At 34.7% G+C, this 12,488-nt stretch overlaps 1 protein-coding gene across 50 annotated transcripts in view; it reads right to left on the bottom strand.

Annotated features, from left to right (window-relative positions):
- PTPRD (protein tyrosine phosphatase receptor type D) overlaps positions 1-12,488 on the bottom strand; it is a 1,276,575-nt gene that overhangs the window by 281,501 nt on the left and 982,586 nt on the right. For all 50 annotated transcript variants that reach the window (XM_042804932.1, XM_042804933.1, XM_042804934.1 and 47 more), the window contains one exon: positions 11,617-11,784. In XM_042804932.1, the coding sequence (XP_042660866.1) occupies positions 11,617-11,701 (85 nt within the window). In that variant the 5' untranslated portion in view covers positions 11,702-11,784. The remainder of the gene's footprint in view (positions 1-11,616; positions 11,785-12,488) is intronic.

Consider the following 12,488-nt stretch of genomic DNA (forward strand, 5'->3'; position numbering starts at 1 on the left):
TAGAAATAAAACTTTTTTAAAAAGTTATGAATAATATATTCTCAATAGCATAATAAGAAGCAACTATTTTTTTATGTAACAGTAAATTCTAAAATAATTTGCTATAATTTAAAAAGTTCAACAAAACTTCAGACATTAGAAGCAAGCAGGCATACCCTCATGATATGACCAACTTTTAAAAAATTGCAACAATGGAATTTGTGATTTTTAGATCTGTGTTAGTAAAATAGTATATATTGTTGCAGATCTTAATACAGAAAACTGATAAAAATCTTACTTCAAAAATGTCAGAATACAATACAAAGAGTCAACAGCCAACTGCTAAGCATATATCACTGAAGTCAATCATAAAAAGGCAGTTGTTTCAAGCAGCCAGTTTGTTCAAGTATTTATTGAGGTTTGTAAAAAGCGTAATATAACATTTTTATTTGATAAGGTAATTAAAATTTTAATAAATGTCTTTAATAACAAGTTGATCTTTAATTATTACATTCTTAAATTATTTTAAGGGAATCTAAATTAATTCCTTATGAGACATTTAATTTGAAAATTAACTATATACCATTCATATTTTTAAGGAAATCCTTACCCAATTGATCTGAAAAAGCTGGACTTAATAGTAGATACAATGTCATCTTTCTAAGATGTAGGATCTGAGATGCAATTTACCTCTATTTTTTTTATAATGCATACATCTTTAGATGCTACAACCTTTAAGTCACTTTCATCAGATCACACATATTGGAAAAGGTCAGTGGACATGTTACACTTCTTAATATGAAAAGTCTGTCTGAAGATGAAGGATTATAAAAAAAAAAAAGAAAAAAAAAAAAAGTGACTAGGATTTTCCGCTAATGTACTTCATACGTGAGCTATAAAGCCATCAGAAGGCATCCTGTAAAATAACTCTAATCCTCATGTCTCCTGCCTCACAGCAGCATATACACACATTGCCACATACCTGGCATGTATGTGAGCTCTGCCATCTGTAACAGTAATATTGTAATTTTCAAAAATTATAAAATGTGTTTGCTTAAATGCTTGCCATTGCTTTTCACTTCACTTCCTAGGTTTCAATTACATCAGCACTGTGATACAGGAATCTCCAAATCAGCTTTTCTGGGAAAGGTACAGTGGTGAATAATGTTTGTTGAAATATATGTGTTTCAGAATGCAAGACCACATCAAATGCTTTATTGGGTCACACTAAGTCTGTGTAGCCTGCTAGCATGTCATGAGCTGTGTCAAGAAAGTGTGTTATCTGAGTGCATTAGCCTGGACACTTTTTGAGGTCCATTCACTCCATACTCCTAGGGATATTAAAGCTGGCATTCCTGCTTGCTCTTTTGGTGCATATTTATGGACATCCTGTACACTAATTTTTGAAGTTATTCTTTGAAGTTACAGCTATTGCCTGCCACCATAAAAACAAGCAACAAATTCCATCTTTTATCTGCTTTTAATTGATTTTCTACTAACTTTCTCAAACGCCACAGTTCTATTATTATGGGGTGGGTGGATATCCGTTCTGCCTTCACTTTATCCTCTACCCCCACAACTTTGCAGACCTCATTCATAATCCTCATACCCACCTGTACCAATCTCTTCTTGAAAATGGAGAACCTTTTCAGTCTCATCTTACATGGCAGCTGTTCCATCTTCTGGATCATTTTATCTGCCACTGTCTGCACCTTACCTAACTCAGCTGTGTCCTCTTGAGACGTGTATCGGACTGTATTCTCATACACAAGATGTGGGTGTACCAAGCTTTATACCATAGCCACTAATCTCCTCCTTTCCTTTCTTTCCTCAGGTAGACTTATTTCATAAATTTAAAACTAGTTCTGTCTTTTACATTACAAAAAAGACAAACTGATTCACCTTGTCACTTTTGTAATGACTCTAGCATCTTGTTCAGTGTTTATAAAATGCATCAGATCTTAACCTGAGAATATTCCGCTATATAGTAGCGAACTGCCATTTGAACACTCTGTTCCAATAGTTACAATCCAATTGTCCAGAATTAGCTACTCGATTATTGTTAATTTCTCCTCAAACTTATTAAGCAAAGCTCTATATTGCGACCTCTGTCTTCTCTATGAGAAAATATGTACACATCAGTTGAAATAAGCCTTCAGTAATCTTTTTTTTATAAACAAAAGTTTAACAAAGATAAAGTAGCTTCCCAGTCCTGAATCTATGTTGATCTCTTCCCTGCACTTTTTCCAGATTGTCAACACGCTTTTTAATGAGAAACTAGGACTAGATTTGCACTGCATTATAAACATCACTAGGCCCATATATGTGGGGTTAATTTACCTTTCTACTCCCGTTCATTCGACCCTTGCTTTTCAATCAAAAGACGTTAGATTCTACTGCCTCATTGTAACACAAAGAACTTTTTCACAAAATCTTTCAGTTTATTTTCAAAATCATTACATTTAAAGGTATTACCCTCTATTCAAAATCATTACATTTAAAGATATTACTCTCTACTCCTGAACATATTTTTCATTTTTAGCTGCTTGGCCTCGCATTTGTTACCGCTAAAATTTGTGCTGTTTCACTAGAACAGGAGACCAAATTACTTTCTCCAAACCAAACATCACCTGTTAATGTTCTAGTTATTGCTACACAGTTTACAGTTATTTTACAGATTTTTCTAAAGCATATGTAAAATTCTTGAAGGAAAAAAATGACCCAGGTGGAACTCTATTGAAAATGCCCATACATAATTAACCCTCGCTGCCAAAATAAATTTAGTATCACTTTCTCTTGCTGTTTCTTTCTTCTTCACATTTGCAAGTACCCCAAAAAAACCCAAATCAACAATAGTGGAGCCCCCCTTCCATCCATATGCTGCTGCTGAAGTGGAAAGCACAGAGAGCTTGAAAAATAGACATTAATTTTAAAATTAGTTTCTAAGCACAAACTAGAACAAAAATTATCTAGTGAAGTTTCATAGACACATTTAGTTGAACAATTTATATCCCAGTACAATAAATTTTAAACTTCTATTGAACTCTCTTTCTGAATAACAGCCTTACTGGGAAAAGGCTTTCAAAATTTCTTTTGAGCAAGGAACTTGAAAATGTGGCATGCATTGTGAAATTCTGTTATTTGGGCAGCTCTGCAAAGTAGCAGCAATGTCCAAACTGATGTTTAAAGTCATGCCTCTGAATTTCTTGTAAACTGAATGATTATTTGCCACATATTTGCATTTACCTTGTGGGAGCAATTTCAAGTTCGAATTGTCTTTTATCAATATATTCTCTTCAATTATACAACATAAACTTGTTATTCATCGTATTATAATTCCGCACTCATTTTTCTCATAACATGCACATTACAGCCTTGTATAATTCAATGAAAGCCACACTTTTCAGTGAAAGCAATTTATACACAACTTCACATTTAAACCTCTTTTATAGAAATTTCAAGTCAAGATGTAACTTTATTCTTCACATTGCTACCTCCAGAAGAAGGAAGCAGTCAATTTAGTTTGCACCACCAAAATTAAAAAAAAAAAAAAAATGTGTATACTCCCAAAACTTTGAAAAGATTAAATTAAAAATTCTTTTCCTAACTATTTTCAATAAATATAGCTTCAGGTAGATACTATTTAAGACAAGAAGATTCCATACATCAGCTATTTTGCAGGGATGTGGTTTCCTGAAAGATAGGGTGGAAACAAAAGTGAATGGTGATCTCCCGATGGATTTTCAGATTTTTATAATTTGCTAAACCTGTTGTCAGAAGTTCACTGCTGCAACAGATGCTATTTAAGATTTTATCTCCATTTCAGCTACTGAGGGATAAACCTCAGATAAGGAGTGAAAATACAGTAAGACACTATAGTAGTTGTTGTGCTGTGTGAATATAACCTAAAAAAAAAAAATCTAGCATTTTTATATTGCTTCTTCTCCTTTCATTTTCCCTAAGAATTGTTCCTATATTAAGACTATGATACATACTTCTATCGAACTTTTAAAGTATGCATACACATTCTTAGAGCAACCTAGCAAACAGATGCAATGGAATTCCCTGCCAGTTCTGACAAAGGAATATTAATGGCCCCCGTTCCTTTATCTGACAGTGGTCATTATTGATGCTGCAGGGAACTGCACATAGTGAGATAGCTACCCATACTAAAGTTTCTCCAGAAACACTTTCTGTTAACAGTTGACATTAATCTAAATAATGTGGTTTTGTCCAACTCTGCTGGGCCATTAAAATATAGCTCCCTTACCTAGATTTCTTGTTTTCTGAGAATACAGGAGACCCTGGATTTCCTGACTCTGGTTTAAATACACTACAGAAAATCAGAAAAAAACAGGGCTTTCATTCTTGGGGAGTCTTCACTGCCTCTACAGTCTGCCACAGGCAATGTTACCAGGGCTTAAAGGCTTCTCAGAACTCCGAAGATTACAACTCAGCTCTGTTCAGTGCTCTGCTTTTGGGAAGTAGGGGCCTGCAACTACCTAAATTAACAGCAGCTGTGAAACAGATATAGAAGCCATCTTAAAAGTTGCAGAGATAAACTCACAAAAATATTCAGGAGAACCATTTTGCAGCTGCTCTCCAGTTTATCCTGTAGTTCAAACCCCTGGTAAACTACATTTAATTCTGAATCTACACTTTACAAAATTCATACCAATCTTTTGTTCATATTAGATTTTGAAATGTTTATTTATGTACAGATTTAGAGATAACCCAAACATCTTCTTAAAAATTATGTGAATTGGAAAACTACGTTTGTCAAGCAGCTCTCAGTTTTGCTGTTAAGAGTTGATAATTTAAAGCAAATTAAACAGATATAGTGGTAATCACAGCTACCCTTGGAATTAAGTTATTCAAATTTGTTTCAATGTAAGGATGAGAAAAATAAGGGATGGATAAATCCTGGTTTATGCAAACACCCATATAATCTGTAGTTTCTGTGACTTAGTCAGTATGTTTGGAACGATCACATAATGTTTTCATTTCCCCTGATTCTCTATCTCAACTATCACATGTATTCCAAAACCTTCACTTTGTCGCAGAGCAAAACGAGTGCAACTAAAATGGTTTGCTACAACTAGCTGTCCTACCTTTCTCTACGGCTAAAACTTGTGACAACCATTGGGTGATTTACTTGATGTATTTTAATATCATATTTAACGAGTGCAATATAAAATTACTCTCACAATACTATATACCAATTTTCATAAAATCAAATGGAAAATGTCCTAGGGTTGAACTGTAGAGATATAAAAATTCCTGAAAGAATTAAATAAAACAAAATTGAAAGCTGTTTTCTTCAGAAAAGGCAGTGCATATTTAAACTCTCTTGCATACATCACTATTATTAAAAGAAATAGCAATGTAAACAAAGGGCTATCTATATCTTACACAAAATGGATGCTGTCAGCACTGAGATATAAAGACAGATCATACCAAAATATTATCAATAAAGAACAGAAACTTTATCTTTGGATTTTACTGTTCTTGCTACTGCCCATAATTGAAAGCAGTAATTGAAATAATCTCTTTAAAGATGGCAAACTTTAAATCTAAATATACTATGACAAAAATTTAGTCCGAGTCACACGCACATAAAATTAAATAATTTCTATGTTGCACTTGTCTGCATATAGTGTTTATGAAGTTATTCAGAAATAGGGTTTTTTTGTGTGTTAAACCACGTATGTCCAGTTGCAAGACTTACTATAAGATTATTACTTTCTGTAAGACATTTACTTCAGAAGTTCTATTTAGGTTTAGTGTTAAATACAAGTGCTTAGAAACAAAAAATTTAATGCGGACTCCATGAATGTGCTCTAGCTTGTCAAAGAACATAAAAAAAAAAATTAAAGGGGAAGAATTATATTAACAGGGAAAAAAAACAGGTGTTCTTTAAAAAAACCAAAATGAAATAACGAAATGAGAAAAAAAAAAAAAGAGGAAAAACAGCCACCTTAAGTTTGATTTCAGCAGTACTAAACTGCCATCTTTAAATCCTATTTAAACAAGAATTTTTCTCAATCACCCCAACATTTGTTAAAAGTAATCACTGTACTATAAACACTAAGTTTTAGCCCTTCCTGATCCTGGTCCAGAGAAGATCATGAGGAGCTTTCTTTTAGAAACCATGATGCTAACTGACATTTATGCATCAAGAGCTAGAGAGCACACTACATATTATTCACATTTTAAACAGCTGGGAATTAAAGCAATATTCAACAAATGTATTGTTTATGGTTAGTATTTCTGTTTGCCTTTTTACAGTCAGCTACAACCCCTTTTACTGAATGAAGAAAGAATTGTGGCTTCTCTTATAAAACAGCACCTCAAAAGTGGAAGCAAAAGAAAAATGCCAGAGCAGAAGCTATGTAAGCAAGAATGAAGGAAAATAATTAAATAGACAAAATGACTGGAATGCAGCAGAGAATCTGGAAGTGTTAGTGACCAGGCCTTTCTTGAGGTGGAATATGAACAGAATGTGTGCTGTGAGGATCAATTTAATTACTAAAAAGCAGGATACACAATACCTTCAGAAAATTATTTTATTCTATTAAAACAAATTAAACTCTAGAATTTCAAGAACTAGGATACTGGGAAAGACCAGGAATAACCACTTTAAATTGATTTTATATTTTATACATTCCTTCAACTTCATCATTACAGAGGTCAGAAAGAAGCAATGCTGTAGTTTGAACATAAATCTTTTACATAAGAGTCTCTGAAACTCATATGCTTCTTGTTACTAAACAGATGAACCTGCAGAAAGTTTCTAGTTACTATTCTGACAGTTCACTTAGAAAACATGAAAAAAAAAACAGTAATTTTCTTGTGACAAATAGTGTGATACTACAAATTTCTCAGTAGATGTAGAGAAGTATTGCCCTAACACAGCTGCCATCTACACCATTCAGAACAAGGCAGTCAGTGATAAACATCATGAACTATAAGATCGTCCTTGTACGAACAAGAAGGCTAAAGTTTCTTTCCTCAGCAGGCTCTGTAGCATCCTCTCACAGTGTACACAGAAGCTACAAATATCAAACATAAGAGGAAGCAACTAAAAAACCCATATTCCCCCAAATTTTTCTCTTCTTATACTTACAAGTAACACTTTGTTTTACTAACAATAACAGGTGGAAAAGCAAAGTTAATTTTGCCACTTTCAATTTTGCTTACTTTGCTCAGGCAAGCATAAACTTCGTTTCTGGATTAACAGTAAGAATCAAATCTTGGTCATAGACACATGGGGCATGGCCATATCATGGCATATCATCCATGCCACCAGGGAAGGGGTTTTTGGCATTTCCATCCTGTGTCCCTTTGAGAGGTGGCCACAGGAGAGTTTTTCAGCCCATGCCCAAACAATTCAGAGTTTGAGGTCTTTCACAGTGATGGAGAGAAAGATGTCCAATTCCCTTCCACAGCTGTAATGGTAGTATCTAAACAGAAAAGAAGTGCTAAGGACTACCGTTGGTAACTTCTTCAAAAGCATGAAGCGGGCTTGCTACTTAGATCCCACTCACCATGATTTCACAGTGAGATCTGAAGAATGTGAGCTCCTTACCCACTTGCAACTATTCTGGAAGGAATACAATGCAGTGGCAATGTGAAGTTGTATCTTCTCTTCTGTAGTACCTTGGTGCTAGCAATGGAAACATCATCCAAAAAAAAAAAAAATAAGGAAAAATAAAATTAAAAAAAAAAAAAAAAGGGAAAAATAAAATAAAAGGAAAAAGAAAAAAAAAAAAAAAAGGCATGGCCCTTCCATGGTGACAGGGAAAGAAAAGAGAAAAATTTTGTCCCCTTTGTCCCACCTTCTGTGTCCTCTCCACCCTAAAAAGAAATAACATAGTCCTGCCAACCCTTTGCGAGGAAGGTCAAGAGCAGTCCTGGACAACAGTAGGGTCTTGGACTCTTTTACAAGGAGTTATACAAATAGGAGCAGTACCTGCAAGAGTGGAAGGCAAACCAACTCCAGCACAGCAGGAACTTTTCTTGAAGTCCTCAGGAAACCGAGAGAAGAGCTAATCATGCAAGAAGCAGACACCTCTTTCTGTGTGTCTGCACACAGTATGGTCATTGATCCTGTGCTCTCACTTAGCCCATAAAAAACTATGTCTGTGAAAATTCAGCACATCTTCCAAATAAACTAAGTACAGTGTGTAAGAGTAACATGTTACGGTGCCTATCAGAGCTGCTCTTTTAGATTGGTAAAACAGAAGAACATTAATTTACAACACTCAGTATTAATGCAATATTATGTGGAGCCATATAACACATATATGGCACACAATTTAATTCATACCATATCTTGTATACCATTTGTATATACATATAGAAGTATTTATGCAACTTAAAAGCCTGTGCATATTAATTACTTGACAATTATAGTCTCCTTCTCTAATGTCATAGGTTAAGAGACAGGGGAATATTGCTATATGGTTTTCAGAACTCCATTGTAAAGAGAATAAAATCGTCAGATCTGACTGGAACACAGGAGACACTGTACTGACATCTAGCTATCACAACCCTCTCTGGTTTGCGTTAGCTGTATCACAACCCTTTAGTTGAAATTTAAACCACGTCAGTGCAAGTGAACAAAATATGGCATCAGATCTCCTTTCAGCTCCAATTCTTTCTCCAATTCATTAGAAAGAAAAGAAATGCAGGAAAGGATGTATGATGCTGAAATATCAGTTTCAACTGTAGAGTTCACTTTGTAAAAAAAGGACCACATCATACAAATTCTGGGCATTCATACAATTTCTCAGTCACACATTTATCAACAGTAAGCAGAAAATAAAGGGAACATCAAAGGAGAAGCCCTTCCCCATAAAATAAGAGCTAGCCAGATTAGATTAAAGCCTATTTGAAGTGACCATTACATATGCACCTGGTACATGTAAGACCCCACACATTTTCTGCATTTCACAGTACTAACAGCCACATGGCAACAACTCCTAACAACAAAAAAACAGGAAAAGACCAACAGAAATTTCAAAATTTTAAACAAGTCAACAGTATTTTTAAATCATCAGGTGATAAAACCGCAGTTCTGTTCTTAGAAAGTTATGTAATCTCCAGCTCAATTCTCTCCTTAAGAAAATAAAGAAACTGTAACATCAGAGATATCTAGTCTATCACTTAGCATAATTGCTTATTCTCTATTCTGCAATGTCTTAACAGAGACTCTGACCTAAAAACTTGGCCAGTGCACAGCACAGATGAGTTTGTTTTAAAGCATTTCTATTTCTTTTAAAGAAATAGTTAATGAAATTATTGTTCCATTATACTTTAGTCCCAAAATTCTAGCAGTATTTCTCAACTTTTTATTGGTTGAATCTTTCTCATCTTTTAACTTTTTTTTAATCTTCTTTTTTAATCTTTTAACATTTTATTTTTTTTAAGTATTTTTAAGTTGTCATTTTCTTAAACAATAGATGATATTGCAACATTACAAATCCCTCCAATAAGATAACCTAATGTATCTTTGTTTAGCTATATTAATGATCACATAATATGACAGCAAGGTATAGACCAATGTCTAAAAGGAATAGAAAAATACAAGCAATTAATCCATTATTGAAAAGACCTTTGCTTTGTTCTCCAGCCAAGACGGTACACTAGTCTTGTAAAAAATATGATTAAGAATCTGTCTTTGAAAACACTATTTATCGACTATTAATAAATATTAAGATTTCTTGATACATCATTTTTACTCTGTTCCTTTTAAGACTGCATCCTGTTGTCCAGGCTGGTTTCACTGAGAGTAACTCGCACCAAAAAATTATCTTTGTGCATCTGCATATGACACTCCATAGATTCTAGCAACACCACGAAGTCCTCCTCACCCTAGCCAGCAAAGGCTTCTATGTTGTTACATGTTATTTAAAATTAAAAAAGAATCATCCTAAGTAGAATACAGCAGTTTTGGAAAACTGACTCTAAAAATTCCCTTAAAAACTGTACTGGGACATCAGCCAACTCTGAAGTAAACTCCATGCTCCTCCTTACACACATAGAAGATGATAAAAGAGGGAACCTTTAGTTTAACATAACATGATTACAGAAACTATACCTTTCTCTCACAAGTACAGGAGTAACAATGGACTTTCTGGCGTTTGATTGCCTTTTTGCAAATTGATGCCCAATGAGGGTAACCAAAACAATCATTCACTGCTTGACCACAGGAGGTTGGACATTCCATTATCTGAAGTAGAAAAAGTATACCAAAATCTAAAAATCTACATTCTCTAAACACATAATTTACTTTTAAAATAGGTGGTTTACTATGACTGTTGAAACATCCAACATATGGGCCCACTTCCCAACTAATTATTTGCTGGCTAAAGTGTTAAAATGTCCTTGGCTTCACCTTAGACTCAATCATCCCAGCTGGTCATTATCTACCTGGAAACGGGCCAAAGAATCTCAGCTGTCAGTACTCCACAAACATGTATGTTTTGTCCCTTTTTTTTTTTTTTTTTTTTTCATTTATGAGCTACATTTAAAAGAAGGAAGTCTTGTTGCTCATGGAAGTGGAAATATTTTGCATCTCTCTTAATGTTGTAATTTAGTATACTGGAAGTAGAGGTGGTAAGTGGACTGATAAGGAACGCTTCGACATGAATTTACTGAGAACTGATTTATCCAACCTTACTGACACTGTTTTTATTATTGCCTGTTCCTAATTGATTCAGCTGCTCCTTTGTTTTACACAGATGTGTGAAAAAGCACAGAAGTCTTCAAAAGTCAGAGTTGGAACAAAGTTATTGACTGGTGATGTATCTGCACAGAGTCAGGAAGATTCAATAGGAAAATATCCCTCAATCAAGTGAATGTTAACAATCAGCTTGTAGTAAACTTGCAGGTCAACAGGTGGAAAGCAAATGGCTATTCTCATTTGTACATTATTTCTGCAAGAAGCCACAGGACAGCTGGGAGAGGGAACACATGTAAACAAGGTAGACCTAATGATTTCTAATTAAAAAGAAGATATTATCTTCCCATTAATAGGTAAACTAATTGACCAAAATCCAACAGTTTCACCTCAGTACAAGTAAACATAGGTGCTTTTCCTCACTGAATTTAGGCCAGGCACTAAGTTGTCAGTTCTGCTTGATTTGTTTGGATACTGTACTCTGTGACAGCTGTCAGAAATAATGCATTAGACCAGCTGTTGTGGCAGTTCAGTTGCAAAGAGTCTGTAATTTTAATAGGACTGGATATTAATTGAGGGTGGTGTCTTTTTTTATAAAAATAAATAAATAAATAAATAAATATTTAAAGAATGACAGATACCTTTAAGGAATTTGACCAATGGCTGGTAAGCAAGGTTGGGTTTTGTTTTGACTATGTAACTTTGAGGCAATGATCTTCACCATCTGAGTAGTATCCACTAGTTGCTTAAGAAAAGGGGCTTTAAGAAGAAAAATAGTAAAGAAGTTGCATAAATAGTCCTTTTCAAATAGTCACTGTGACCCACAGAGGACCTTGGAGTGTTTTAAGAATTAATCAAAAGGAGACTCATTCTGAGACCCCTAGTAACCACCAGCTGAAAACAAAACAGTTCATCATGCCCAGGACCTAAGTGCAAATGAATAATAAGCTTACTTTCAGCATCAGCATAGAGTAGCAAGCACAGGAGCACCACCATTGGCCTGACTACATGCATCATCCGACAGCTTGGCACCAGCATGCTTTGGCAGCCTTCTTCTCACTGGCTTAGAGGCCACTGCGAGTCTGTGCGGTCTGAAATTTCAGATGAAGTATTTTCAGAGCCTGTGGAACAAATAAGAAAAAGAGAAAAATACAGTTAGCAATAATAAGGCAGAGATTTTCTGTTTTTTTCACAATTTGAGGCAAAACGGTTTTAAAAGACAAAAGGGTAAAGGAGAAAGAAAAGGAAACATGATTCATTTCAGTCTACTGGCATATACCTGAAGTTTCAAGGTATGGTACTTTAGTACTGTTGCAACATATTTCTCAATGCAGCTTTTCTACCATAATCAAGCATCTGTCGCACTCTGGATCTTTTGTTGTATTCAACAGCACCTTCTGAATCACAAGAACTGTCATTGTTAATGAAGTGTAATACATCATTGGAATATTCATGTTGCAAGACAGGAATCAAAGTGGATTCAATATCCAGAATAAAAAGTCCACTTGCAAGCAGCATACTGGGACCTGATGCCCTGTCATCTGGCAAGAATAACACAGCAAAATCTGTTGCATGAGATGTTCTTAAAGCTAGACATCATATGCTAACATATTCCATAGTTCAACAACTCTCAAAGGTTAAAATTCCCATTGTGACTTTCCTTTTGTGATTTTTGCTGTTATGCCTAACAGAAATCCAGCATTAAATAAAGGGCTAAGATTCCAGTTCAACCCACCTCACTTACTATGATGTGTAATTGAATATGATACACTGGGAGCACTGCAGCTCTAGTACCTGACTTTAAAAAGCAGTGCTTCATTCATGT

This window comes from Tyto alba, unplaced genomic scaffold (genome assembly GCF_018691265.1).
Source record: "Tyto alba isolate M040663 unplaced genomic scaffold, T.alba_DEE_v4.0 Super-Scaffold_42, whole genome shotgun sequence".
NCBI classification, from domain to species: Eukaryota; Metazoa; Chordata; class Aves; order Strigiformes; family Tytonidae; genus Tyto; species Tyto alba.